General features: G+C 42.5%; 1 protein-coding gene across 5 annotated transcripts in view; it reads left to right on the forward strand.

Annotated features, from left to right (window-relative positions):
* Positions 1 to 14,696, forward strand: part of LRP1B (LDL receptor related protein 1B) — a 1,166,776-nt gene that overhangs the window by 836,404 nt on the left and 315,676 nt on the right. For all 5 annotated transcript variants that reach the window (XM_072983887.2, XM_078376975.1, XM_078376977.1 and 2 more), the window contains exons 10-11: positions 10,649 to 10,792; positions 12,629 to 12,865. In XM_072983887.2, coding sequence (XP_072839988.2) covers positions 10,649 to 10,792; positions 12,629 to 12,865 — 381 coding nt within the window. The remainder of the gene's footprint in view (positions 1 to 10,648; positions 10,793 to 12,628; positions 12,866 to 14,696) is intronic.

Below are 14,696 nucleotides of genomic sequence, written 5' to 3' on the forward strand. Positions count from 1 at the left end.
TGACCCTTTGAATCTGCAGGGAGAGGAAAGCTGTGGTGTCAGTACACCACGTTTGCCCTACTAGTTATTACAAATACAGTGGTGCCTCGCTTGATTTTAATTGGTTCCAAAAAATTCATCGCTATGGGAAAACATTGCTAAGCTAAACACGTTTTCCCATAGAGATGCATTGAAAACCGGTTAATCCATTCCAATGGGAACGGATTGCCGTCCCTAAGCGAAAATCGCCATAGGAAACATCGCTAAGTGAAAAGCGGTTCCCCCATTGGAATACATTGAAACCTTTTCAATGCATTTCAATGGGGGAGGAAAAAAAATCACCAAAAATTCAAAAAGAGTCAGAACAAAGCCAAATTTGGTTAACAACGGGTTTATTAAGTGCACTAACAATTTCAAGCACTCTAAACCCTTTTTAAACAATTTAACACCTTTTAAAAATAGCGAAAACGGAGCTGTTCAAAAACATCGCTAAGCAAAACAGGAGGACCTAAACTGTCATCGCTAAGCGAAGCAAGGTCCCGAACATCGCTATGTGAAATTCCCCCATTGGAAACATCGCTAAACGGAGCACAAGATCGCTCCTAAAACCTCATTGCTAAGCGAATACATCGTTAAATGAGGCAATCACTAAGCGAGGCACCACTGTATAGAAAAGTACAGTCAACCCTCGACTTACAAATTAAATCCGTTCCTGAAGGAAGTTTGTAAGTCGAAAAATTCGTAAGTCGAATCAGCATTTCCCATAGGAATGCACTGAAAACCAATTAATCCATTCCGGCTGTTTTTGGTTCTTAGGTCGAGGGGCAGTTTGTAACTCGAATCATTAGTTCCCATAGGAACTAATGCAAAGCCGGTTAATCCATTCCTACCACTAGGGACGTGGTGGCGCTGCGGGCTAAACTGCAGAAGCCTGTGCTGCAGGGTCAGAAGACCAAGCAGTCGTAAGATCAAATCCACATGATGGAGTGAGCGCCCATCGCTTGTCCCAGCTCCTGCCAACCTAGCGGTTCTAAAGCATGCAAATGCAAGTAGATAAATAGGGACCACCTCAGTGGGAAGGTAACAGAGTTCTGTGTCTAAGTCTCACTGGACATGTGACCACGGAAGATTGTCTTTGGACAAAACACTGGCTCTATGGCTTGGAAACGGGGATGAGTACCGCCCCCTAGAGTCGAACATGACTGGACAAAAATTGTCAAGGGGAACCTTTACCTTTACCTTACCACTAGGAGCAGAGGTTTTTTTCTCTTTTTTCCCCTTTAATCTAAGATGACTTAAATTTTAAAAAAGGAAGGAAAAGAGGGAAGGAAGGAGGGAACAGACACCTTTTCAACGGAACACCTTGAAAAGCACCTTTTCATCCAAGACAAAAACCTTCTGGGAAAAACCAAGCACCTTCCAGACAACAGATCACCTTGAAGAGCACCTTTTAAATCAAGACAAGCCAATACAAGCACCTTTTGGGGGAAAAGGAGGCAGCAAAGGAGGGAGTTAATCCGTTCCAGGAAAAACATCGCTAAGTGATTTAATCGCTAAGCGATTTTAAAAAGCTCATAAGAACGTATTAAAACATGTTTAATACATTCCTATAGGCTTAGAAACTAACCTTAAGCAAAATCCCTCCATACCGGCGGCCATTTTGGGTGCCTCTAAAGCGAGGCAAAACAGTGGGCGGCCATTTTGGAACCACCGATCAGCTGTGCGAAAATGGGGGCATTGCAATGATCATGGGGAAGTGATCATCGCAAAGCCCCCATTTTCGGCCAGCTGATCGGCGGGGCTTCGTCTCTCTCTCTCTCTCCACCCCTCGCAGCTCCAGCCTTGGCAGGGAGACTGACAGCCTCGGCAGGGAGACTGAGGCACCGCCACCGCCACCCTGGCTGAGAAAGACCCTCTTAAGGTTGCTGCAGGCACAGAGGGTCTTTCTCAGCCAGGGTGGTGGTGCCTCAGTCTCCCTGCCGAGACTGGAGCTGCGAGGGGTGGAGAGAAAAAGAAAGACAAAGCACAGCTAATTGGTGGGGGGTTGCAATGATCGCTTCCCCACGATCATCGCAAACCCTGCCGATCAGCTGTGCTTGGTCTCTCTCTCTCTCTCTCCACCCTTCGCAGTTCCAGCCTCGACAGGGAGACCGACAGCCTCGGCAGGGAGACTGAGGCACCGCCACCCTGGCCAAGAAAAACCCTCTGCGCCTGGGCTTAAGGTTGCTGCAGGCGCAGAGGGTCTTTCTCGGCCAGGGTGGTGGTGACGGTGCCTCAGTCTCCCTGCCGAGGCTGGAGCTGCAAGGGGTGGAGAGAGACACGAAGCACAGCTGAGCGGCGGGGGTTTGCAATGATCGGGTCCCCGTGATCATCGCAAAGCGAATTTTCCCCATAGGGGCCATCGCAAAGCGATCGCTCTTGCGATGGCAAAAAGTTCATCGCAAAGCAATTTCATTGTAAAACGGAGCGATCACTATGCGAGGCACCACTGTTCAGTGGTGCCTTGCTTAACGAGCGCACCGTTTAATGAAGAATCCGCATAGCGATGCGGTTTTTGCGATCACTAATGCAATCGCATTGCGACGTTTTGAATGGCAAAACACCGCATTGCGATGTTCTAAAAACTGCCAATCGGTGGTTCCAAAATGGCCACCGGAAAAAAATGGCCACCCACTCCGTTTTCACGCCCTGCCCTCGCTTACCGGGCGGCGAAAATGGCGGCCGGATGGGGGTATCTTCACATAGCGGTGAGTTTTCACCCCATGTGGGTTTGCCCCCGCATAGCGACAAATCCGATTAGCGATGTTAATCCTGGAATGGATTAACGTCGCTATGCGGGGCACCACTGTATATGCATTAAGCCGAAGAACCATAACTTGTTACTCAGAACTCCACAAAAGGTCAAGGTATTTAATGTGCTTTTGACACAATTGCAATAACTTGTTTCCATGAATTAAACAATGTTGCACAGGTAAATCATGCAGCTGTGTCCCAACCCACAAATAAAGAGGCAAGATATGAGTGACAGATTTAATCTAGGGTCATATCTTTATTAAACAATTTCAGTTCCCTACATTGAGAGGGGCCTAAAGCAGTGTGGTTCCTTGCTCAAGAGCAAGGGTCCTTCCTGATCCCGCTCCCTCGTCCTATAAGGGTGAGACATGAGCCCTGCTGATCTGATGCAGCACCAAAGTCCAACACTGGAGGAATTTCCTGGGCCCATTTCCTCTCTAAGGCTCATGACTTTATTTTATTTTATTTAAAATATTTTGCCCCACCTTTCACCTAAAAAGGACTTGAGGCAGCTTACATCATTAAAAGCACAAGGTTCAAAGCTAAAACAGTACATTATTCAAATATTTTTAAGAGAATTGAGTAAACATTATATTAAAAATGTTAAATAAAAGTATTACTAAAATAGATTTAAAAGCGACAGGTATAGATACCATCCTGTTTAAAATCCTCTCTTAGATAGCCAGTCACTAAGGGAAAGCCTGCCTGAAGAGAAAGGTCTTCACCTGCTTGCAGAAGGACAGCAAAGGTGGGGCCACCCCGGCTTCCCATGGGAGGGAGTTTCAGAGTCTGTCAGGTCCTGTCCCGTGTTGCCACCAACACGCCTGTGAAGTGAAAGGCCTCTCTTGATTATCTTAACACCTGGGTAGCAGGCTCAGGAGGAGGATGTGATCTTTGAGATTACTTTGACCCAAGCTGTTTAGGGCTTTATAGTGCTTCAAAATGCTTAAAGCCAACACTTTGAATTGTGCCTGGAAATGGGTTGGCAGTGGAGCTGCTGTAACAGAGTGTGACTAGGGACAGTCTCAAAAACTGTTCTCCATGTCCTGCCCCTGAATGCCATGATTCAAGGAGCTGTCTTGAATTCTCCTTCACCAAAAGGTGCCCCCTCGAGTTCACTACTAATCACCCTCATTTCCACACTACCCATCCATCTGCGACTGTTGACTTAACTTGATCCTTCCTCCAAACTGCCCATCATGCCCCATGACCAGGGAGTGCAGGACAGGTGAAAAAAAAAGTCTGGGCCACCTTTTGCTCAATACTGTATGCCCATAAGGTGATAACAGGCTAAAATTCCTATTTGGCCCCTAAGTGACCAGTGGTGTTTTGGGCACACAGGGTGGTCAGTCAGGGCTAGAAAATTGAAAGGGGGCTGTCTTCTGGGCAGGGAGGGTCTAAGGATTAAAAGGGTTCTATAGATATTTATTTATTTTTAACTAGCAGTCAATATCTCTCTCTCTCTCTCTCTCTCTCTCTCTGCACTTTGCTTCTCCAAGACAAAAGGGAGTAGCTGTGCACAAAGACAGATTGCACAGATATAATGCTGATCTTGCTCTGGATTTAAGGATTTTTGTGGGCTTTCAGAATTCCTCAAGGTGTCTCATCAAGTTTAGATAGCCTAAATAGGTGAGAATTAAGACATTAGCATGCATTTGTTAGAACCCCTACTCTATATAAAGGCAAAAAAAAAAAAAAAAAAAAAGATGTGGAAGATAGGTCTATTTTCTCACAAAGCATTCTGTTTCACATATTATCAAGCACTCGTGTAGTATACAGTGAATAAGAGAATATCCACACGTCCTATTATTCAGCACATGGAGAATACTATAAAGAAGTGCACTACTGCAAGCTGACCTCCTTTTCTTGCTGTGTAGATATTAGGTCCTTTGTTGCATCCTTTGCGATTACGTTTTACCCTTTTCAACCTTTTGTATGCTTTGATGGTTACTTTTTACTCTGAATGGAGATGCTGCTTGCTAAGGTTTCCCTTCTGAGCTATTTTCTTTATTAAACTAAACAGACGTTGTGTGCAGAAAGGAGGATACAATTCAAGCCACAGGCTTTTAATAATTATTGTGCGGTACCATTTTGAATTGTATATACAATGGGCTTTACAGTCTTTAGTATATTTTTCTTCCAAGCACTTGGTGTTGTCATTTTTATAGTGCCTGAGATGAAGCTTAAATCAGAGTCTTTTGGGGTCAAATCCTACACATTATGCTCGAGAGTGCTCATATGGGCTGTCAAATGATCACCCAAAGGTATTTAAGACAAAAGAAACCAAAGCAACTACTCTTTTAAATGCGAAATGATATTTATAGACAAATGTATCTCAGATAGCAAGCAATGCAGCCTACACAATTGCTAGAACAGCTGCTCTAGAACTGGTTCAGTCAGTAGTAGAAAACCAGACAGACACTTCCTTTAATGACTGTTGGCATAACATACATCCAGTGTCAAAATAATCTCTAATATAGCTAAGAACTAAAGGAGAAAAACATCTCACATGAGGGGGGGGGAAGGTTTCACAGATGAAGAAGCACCTCTGTACAAATTTGCTTAGACAAGTCTACAGAGCTATAGTATCCAGCACTGCAGAGGAGTGCAGAGGAGACATAGAATTTTAAAAAAACCCAGCAACAACAGGCCAGATGTGTGGGCCAACCTTCTTTGCTTAAATCATGTGGTTTGTTTTTGGCTAGGAACAGGAATACAGAAACATGCCAAACCCCGTATCAACAAAGTTGACATGAAAATATGTGAATTAAAATAAGATTCTATGTAGGCATTTTCCTCCCCCTTGCAACAGCCAGTCTCATCTGGCACTCTTAGATAATGTCACACATCCAATCATTTTAGCCAGGGGAAAAAGCCAATGTACCTATATTTATATAAAACAGTAGAGAAGTGGAGACTAACATCATCACAGAAGAGAATAATTCAGTCCTTCAAAAAAAAATCACCACACTCCTCTTGTTCATGCAGGTAGTGTATTGCTTCTGAGCCTATGATTCAAAACATCAGGAAATGGTCCAACATTTCCTTGTAATATAGTGCTGATATTGCCAGGAAGCAAAAGAATGCCAAACCTTACGTAGCAAAAGTGAGCTATGCCAATGGTAGCAGTCAGAATGGTGCACAGCAGTGGTTCCCAACTTTGGATCCCCAACTTCCTGATATCCTGGACAGGACAGATAGTGGTGAACACTTCTGCAAGTTTTATTCCAAGAGCAACTGGAGATTCAAAGTTGGAAACCACTGTTGTGCGGGATTCCTTCTTGTCCTCACTACCATTGAGAAAGCAACACCAAGAAGGGGAAGATCCGAGAACATGACTCTCCCCCTCCCATCAGTTAACTGTTTCTCACCTAGACAAAAAGCGATTGTCATGACTCTTTTTCAAGAGGTCTATAGATATTTATCACACGGAGACATGCAAAGAAGAAATCCTCTGTATCAGTGTCTGAATTATCACCATGCACTGTGATGAAACTACGGCTCATGATCACTAAATTACAGTGGCTAATTCACCTAGGTGACTAGTTGTACATATGTGTGAACTGGTTCTTGATTTGACTGCAGGAGTGTGTGGAGTGGGGTGGCTTTGCCTTCAGATTTCAGTTTTTGAACTTTGTTGCTTCAGACAACAGAGGTTATATCACCTTCCTTCCATCTACAATTTTTTAATCTGAAATGCTATCAATGTGCCAAACACAAGGTGATGACTCATAAATTCTTGTATTATGGAAGGAGCCAGGGGAATAGGTGAAATTATTTGCTGTTGTATGATGCCTGTCATGAAAGAGCAAATAATAATTCAGGAAGTGGTCAGAGTGCAGCATTGGTGCCCATTATTTGAACATAGATTTTGCAATGTGAATATCACAGACAATCAGATGTCTAATTCCACAAGAGAGAAGTGACTTGATGGCCTGTAACAACAATACAACTATGGAAAAGTAATTTGACTCCACCTTTCTTCTACATTCTGATACCTAGAAATACAACGCATATTGTTGCATGGGGTGGAAATTGTGTTATTCGTTAAAGAGCTAGCAGCCCAATACTTTTCAGTTCAAAGGGCAGGTACTTGAGTGGACATAGTTAATCTGAAAGATATTTCTTCTAGGCATTTTGATTACTTTGTGCCTTGAAGTACTACCCAGAGAACTTGCTGAAAAGCAGCCCAGACAATTGCTTTTTTTTTGGCTAAGAGATGTTTGAACTGGTGGAAAAAAAAGAGTCAGGTTCTGGGGGATTTTCCCGTGCTTGGTGTCACTTTGTGAATGGTCATGAACACTAGAAGGCATCCTGTAGACCAGGCTTGTCCAACCTGTGGCCCGAGGGGCACATGCGGCCCAGGTCGGCTCGTAATGCGACCCAGTGCAATTTTTTATTTTTAAAGAAATTCCAAAATTTCAAGTTACACTGCCGGCGCTTGCAGCCGGAATGCGGCCAGGGCACGTCACAATGGTGGGGGGGGGAGAGGGAAGGAAGGAGCGTTAGGGAGGGGAGGGGAGGGGAGAGAGGGTCTGCGTGACTGCATTGCATCATCCCCATCAATAGGTGCATCCCCTCCTGGCCCCATAAAGCCACCAGAGTTGAAGCTGGCAGCCTCTGCTGTCTGAGATTGCAGCTGCCAGTAAGCACGCTTGGAGCGGGGCTGCGGAGGACGGCTAGGGCTGCCCCCCATGTGGCCCAAACCAAATGTATGTGCGGCCCAAACCAAATTTTCATCTTCTAATGTGGCCCAGGGAAGGTGAAAGGTTGGACACCCCTGCTGTAGACCATCTTGACTGCTGCTGTTGGTGTTGTCAACATTCAGGCTGACTGCCTTTTGCTATGTAAAGTTTCGCATCCTTTTTCCTGGTGGTAGATGTCAGCACAATATGAGAAGGCAATATTGGACTATTTTCTTATATTTTGAATTGTGGACACAGGAGCAATATTCCCCAGTCATAAGCCAGAGTTTTTTTATACATTGAACTTCCTGACTTTTTAATACAGAAATTGAGTAAGACACAATGCACTCAATAGTCAGTGAAAGATGTTTCCTGGAGGTTCAGTGTATGGTACCATATGTATCTGCAAATAAGTCCCACTGAATTTACTAGGGCATCTTTCTGAGTAGGCTTTTTAGCACCTATGTGTGATCAGCCCATCCATTTGTTTCTGGTTAGTGTATCTGCAAGCAATCCTGCCTGCCATCATACTGTTTTACGGTGGTTCCGCTCCTTCCTGGCTGACCGTGTCCAGAGGGTGGTGCTGGGGGACAGTTGCTCTGCCCCATGGCAGTTATGTCATGGGGTTCCTCAAGCCTCAATACTGTCCCCCATGCTGTTCAACATCTACATGAAACCGCTGGGAGAGGTCATCAGGAGGTTTGGGCTGAGGAGTCAGCAATATGCTGACGATACTCAGCTCTACCTCTCGTTTTCCACCAATCCAAGTGAGGCAGTTTCTGTGCTGAATTCGTGTCTGGACCTGATAATGGACTGGATGAGGGTTAATAAATTGAAACTCAATCCAGACAAGACGGAAGTGCTGTTAGTGGGTGCTTCACCGGACAGGCTGGAGGGCCATTTCCCCGCCCTGAATGGGGTTACACTCCCCCTAAGGGACAGGGTCCTCAGCTTGGGGGTGCTCCTGGACCCCAGTCTAACACTGGAAGCCCAGGTGGACTCGGTGGCCAGGGGTGCCTTCCTTCAGCTGCGGAAATTATACCAGCTACGGCCCTACCTGGACGAGCGGAGTCTCATGACTGTCATACATGCACTGGTAACATCCCATATAGATTACTGCAATGCGCTTTATGTGGGGCTGCCTTTGAAGACGGTCCGGCGACTGCAACTGGTCCAGAACTGAGCGGCGCGGCTGGTGAGTGGTGCAGCCGCCAGGGAACATATCAAGCCGATTCTGTATAAGTTACATTGGCTACCAGTTGCTGCCCGGGCCCAATTCAAAGTGCTTGTTTTGACATATAAAGCCCTAAACGGCTTGGGCCCTGGATACCTGAAGGACCGCCTCCTTCCATATGAACCTACCCGGCAGTTAAGATCTAGCCAGGGGGCCCTTTTGAAAGAGCCGTCCCTTAAGGAGGTAAGAGGGACGGTTTGTAGACAAAGGGCCTTTTCGGCAGCTGCCCCCAGATTATGGAATGCCCTCCCGACTGAGATTCGTCTGGCACTGACGCTGATGACATTTCGGCACCAGGTCAAAACCTTCCTGTTCCAGAAGGCTTTTAATTGAAATAATATTAGCTGTGGGTCTGATGACAATTTAAATTGTATTTTAATTGTATTTTAATTATTTTATCTTTTACTGTATTGAATTTTAATTATTGTAAGCCGCCCAAAGACCTCTGGGTAGTGTGGGCGGCATATAAATTGAATAAATAAAATAAATAAAATAAAAATAAATACTCAGAAGGAAGTCCAGCTAAGTTCAGCAACACCTATTCTTGTAGTAAGGCTGCAGTCCCAATATGCCCTCTTACATCAGGTCTAGTCACTTCAAAGAGTCTGCTGAGTTCCTAGATGCAGAACTGCAGGCTAAGCTTATTTCTTGAAAAGAAGCCCTGTTAAACTGAATTCGGATCCTTTTGAAGTATCCAGTAACTGACTTGCTGTTTCTAAATACTTGAGAAGGGAAGAAAAAATGGAGGTTGGACAAGACCTCTTTTGGATTACTGAGGCTGCAGACTATTCTGTAGAAGTTCTCCCTCTTCCTCCCCATACCCTCTCCTGTGGTTCCTCTTCCTTGCCTCTCTCTCTCTCCCTCCCTCCCTCCCTCTCTCCCCTGTGGCTCCTCCCTTCCCCCCTCTTGCTCTCCTGCTCCTCTATCTCTCTCCCTCCCTCCATCCCTCTCTCCCTCTCCACATTCTCTCTGCTCTCCTCTCTGTGTCTCCCTCTTTCTCTTTTCTCCACCCCCGTGACTTCTCTCTTATTTTCATGGCTCTCCCATCTCTTTCTCTTGGCTCTTTTCTTTCACTCACTAGCTCTCTCTCTCTCTGTTTTTCTCTCTTTCTTTCTCTCTCTTTCTCTTTCTCTTCCCATAGCTCTTCTCTTTCAATCTCTTTCTTTTTATGTGTCTTCTCTTTGTTTCACTCACTCACTCTCTGGCTCGTTTCTCTCTTTCTCTGTGGCTCCTCTGTGCATGTATTTGTCAGTGACACTGATTCCTGTAGTAAGGCTGAAGTCCCAATCTATTATCTTGTCCAGAAGCAAGTCACATGTATCAGGAATCACTTTCTTATCACGAAGCAAATGGCATCATTTGAAAAATAGCTACAGAATTTGTTATATGCCATGAAAATAAAATGGTAGCAAAATAAATACATGTATGGATTGAGAACCTTTTTAAAAAAACCCAAACATTACAACTTTAAAAGTACTTTTCCAAACGCCTTCAAATTTTGCACAGAGCAAACCCAAAGTCTCCGTCCTATTGAACTCAATTCAAGAACCTGTTCAAAAGTTATAACTTTTTGTTTGGACTACCCCCTCATATCAGTAATGATTTCTAAAATGCTGTTTTAACTAGTCAAGCTAACATGGAACTGAGTAAGCAGTGCACTTTGAACTGAAATGGTCACAGTTCCTCACTGTAATATGTCTACATCCCATCCATTTCCTTGTTTTTAACCAAAGAAGATCTTAGCAGTGCCCTATTCAGATATGTAGTGTGTAGTTTTTATGAACTGTGTGCTGTTTCCCTTTTATTAACCACCACTCTTAAACTCTTTCCTCCTGGGAATATATAAAGACATGACAATGTACTGGTTTGTCTTTCAGCTAAGCCCTTTCCATACTGCTGTATATGACAGGCTTGTTTTCAAAAGGATTTCCAACCTGCTGTTTTTCATTTGTTGCAGTCAGGAGTCATGCATGTGATCTCGACCCATATGGCATGCCAGGGGGATGTTCACACATCTGTTTGCTGAGCAGTAGCTACAAAACCAGGACGTGTCGCTGCAGGATGGGCTTCGTCTTGGGAAGTGACGGCAGGTCATGCAAAAGTATGTTGTTTAAAACGGCACACTTTGCCAGAAGCTGATATATTAGAGTGGAACACTGTTAATTAACATGACCAACAGCAGCACTAATTTCATTTGTTAGTTGATGGCATGTGCTTGGCAAGATGCTCCTGCCATAATACTCTCATGCTGTTTTTATTTCCTTTTATTGTCTGTTTGGCAGGGGCTGAGCCCTGCAGTAATAGAGGTGAGTAGACTAAGCTGGTGACATGAAGGTTACAGATAACACCAGCAAGAACTCTTTGCAGTCTTCTCCTATCTGTTGTTACCATTTTCTCATACAATATGCTATTGTGGTAGCTTTTGTCTTAATTCCACAAAATCTTTCCCAAGCTGCAGTAAGGGCTCTCGGACATTGTTATTTTATAACCTTCAAATGTCCAAATGCATCTTGGTTCTTAATTTAGTTAATACCTGTTCTATTTAATTTAAGTTGGATTTCATCTGTGTAAATAAAAGGTTTTCCAGTCCCAATGCCACCAAAATCTCGTTGACTCAGAATCTGACAATAGTTCCATATTCCCAGTGTTTTGCTAACTGAAAACATTCCGATAACATTGTAGAAGTATTTTCCTTCTTTAAACACTTCATTGTTCGCAATGGGCAATAGTAGTTATGTTTTGTTTCAATTTTAAAACATTTCTTTTCTACCTTTTAGTCCATGAGCTTAAAAGCAAATCAGGAAAATGGAACGTAAAAACAAATTAATGAAGACAAAAGACATATGAACACAGTTGTAAGAGAAATACATAATAGCCAAAGCCTATGGGTTCACAGTTAATTTAACCCAAAGGATCTCTTTCTTAAATGCTGAAGGCTTGCCCGCTTATATTTCAGAAAGCCAACTGTGGAACAGGTATCACACACTTAAACACTTTGATTGAAATTGCCATCCCCATATTTTTGAAGTTGAGATTGCAAGGAATCAATGAAAAGGATCCAAGCAGTTGGAACAAACTATGTGAACAGGTTCATAAGGAAATCAATGTCTTTTTGCCTTAATGAATTTCCTTATAAGACCAGTTCAAATGGTTGGATCCATCTTTTAAGGCTTAAAGTAACTAAGATAAGAATGCCTTAGGGACCTGGGATCAGAATACCTTAGGGCTTGATGAAGATCTTTAATCTAGCACTTTATTTGTTATCAAAACTGACTCTAAAGAAACATGTTCAGTGTTAAGTAGCAGATCTTTAAAATAAAGGGAGAAGTCTATATAAAGGAAGTCCAACCTTTTTTTAAGGAACCTAGAGTATGAAATCAAGCATTTAAGAAACAAACAAATAAAATTGACATCTGGCAGTTCCTTTTTTCAGGTTGATAGAAAATATCATTTATACATATTCAAATAAGTGAAAGAATAATATTTTCCTCTAAATTGTTCAGCACAAATTCTGGCTTTAAAAGAACTTGGCAAAGTATAGCCACTGTACTGAAGCGTGTGCTATTGTTTGGCTTAATAGCACTCAGTAGATCCTAATGAATTGTAAAACGACTGCAAGAAAGCCATTTTACCATGGCTATAATGTTATCCTGTGATCTATTGGGTTTTTGAAACATGTATTGTTACAGAAAAGGCAATGATTAATTAGGTATAACTCAGTCACAGAAGTAATTTGTGTTTTAATTAAGATAATGCAATTAACCAGTCATCTTGAGTTTAGATACATTCAGAATATTTGAAAGCTTAATTTTAGGTATTGGATTTAAAAAAAAACACAGCAACCACTAATTGCAGCAGTTAATTAAACAGTGACAGTTTTCGGTGTAAAGAAATTAGGCAGCATTGGCACTTTATGTTTGCAATCTTTCTTTCACAGGACCAAAGAATGAGTTGTTCCTGTTTTATGGAAAGGGACGCCCGGGAATCATACGGGGAATGGATCTGAATAACAAAGTAGCTGATGAATATATGATTCCAATAGAAAATCTGGTCAATCCTCGAGCCCTGGACTTCCATGCAGAGGCCAATTACATATACTTTGCTGATACTACCAGCTTCCTGATAGGACGTCAGAAAATTGATGGCTCAGAGCGCGAGACAATCTTGAAAGATGGTAGGTAGAACTTAGAAGCATTTCATCCAAAGGCAGGAGGTGGAAAGTTTCATTTGCAAGAACTTGGCACCACTTAGTGTTGTTTCTATGTTACATACTATATATTGTGTTGCACCATAATGTCCAGAGTATTCCAACAGTCCTTTTTCCAATAAATCAAGTCCTACCATACTCTTATAAAAGCCCATTTTTGAAAACACCATTAGTCTAAATTGTATGGACCAAGGGAAAAATACAGTCATCCATCTCACCGGCTTCAGTGATCACCACATTATATGTAGACATATAATGCAAAGAAAATGGTTTCAAAAGTTGCTATTTAATTAACAATGGAATTCCTTCCTGGTCTCATTTGCTATTATTCATACCCCATGCTGAATCAATGCAGACTGTATTGCTGTAGCCATTTTTGTGCCTTGATGCTTTGTTTCATACATATTTCACTGCATTCATCATAAGTAATGAGATTTTCTTAACTGCTTTGGAAGAATAATAATCGTAAGAAAGAAACTCTATGTGTTTTTTTATACTGCAATGAAAATCTATATTTACCACTGCAGGTTAACTACTAGGTGCACTAATCTTCAGTGAGCAGCAGTAGATCTGACTGAGCTCCTGAGGAGACACACAATACACTGTTTTCTATAACCTATACCTGGTGGAAGCTTGATACTTTGTTTCCCGTTGTTTGTTAGTACAATTTGTTTAGATGTTTAACCTAGCATTATTCTTTGCCTGACAGATGCTACTATTGTTTCTATGCTTCTATCCTTCTTCTACTCTTTCTGACAAATCCCAAATCAAAGGGCATACTTAGAGATTTTTAAAGGGAAGAACTATCACAAGCATTCCCATCACTTCCCTTTCTTTGTTGCCACATCTTCTGCATTGGCTTAAACTAAAAGGGTCTTGACCATAAAAAAAACAGGGATGAACAACAGGTGAATAATAACCCCGACACCTGGACTATCCATTCATGTTTTGTAGAACATCACACATCACATTACATAGTTTGCCTGTTGTTGCTATGTGTCATGAACTCATCTAAGTCCTACAGTTAATAGTTCTTCTCAGGTTTTGCAAACTAAAGACCATGAATTTCTGTATTAAGTCAATCAACCTCATGTTAGATCTTCCTGTTTTTCTTTTGTCTTCCACTCTTCTTAGCATTATTGTCTTTCCCAGTAAACCTTCTTGTTGTCTCCTGGTATGTCCAAAGTATGAGAAGCTCAATGTAGTCATTTTAGTTTCTAGTGTGGATACATTTTGCTTACAATGTAAAATATATCTCAGGCAAACGTTGGAAACATTGAGCCTAGAACTGAATTCAGACTGTAGAGGAGTGAATACCAGTGAATGGTGAGGCCAATGACAAAAGGGTGGTACCAAAATGCCAGCGTTGCGTAGCTAGTAACAAACTTTGGAGAGGCATTTTCACATTTTAGAATAGCATACCTCCTGTACAGATTCTTGGGAACCCATCGAAGAATTTTATCATTGTTAGTACATGTGGTGCTAAAGCTAACACCACACAATGATATCATAAGGGAGAGTATGTAATCATTTGAAAATCCTCAAAGCCAACTCAAGAGCCCTGGATTGGATCTAGGGTTTCCCTATCACTGGTGTAAAGGTCAAGGTGCACCCCTGTAGATGATGTTTAGATGTTGTTTGGATTTCTACTCAGTTCATTCCTAGTTAACATAGCCAATAGAGGGAAACACTGGGACTTGCAGTCTGACACGTGTGAAGGGCTGCACTTTGATTGGAAGGGATTTTGGCCCAGGATAGGAAGAGCTCTGGCCTAACTGCCTGTTAGAAAGTATGGTGC

This window comes from Pogona vitticeps, chromosome 1 (genome assembly GCF_051106095.1).
Source record: "Pogona vitticeps strain Pit_001003342236 chromosome 1, PviZW2.1, whole genome shotgun sequence".
Taxonomy (NCBI): domain Eukaryota; kingdom Metazoa; phylum Chordata; class Lepidosauria; order Squamata; family Agamidae; genus Pogona; species Pogona vitticeps.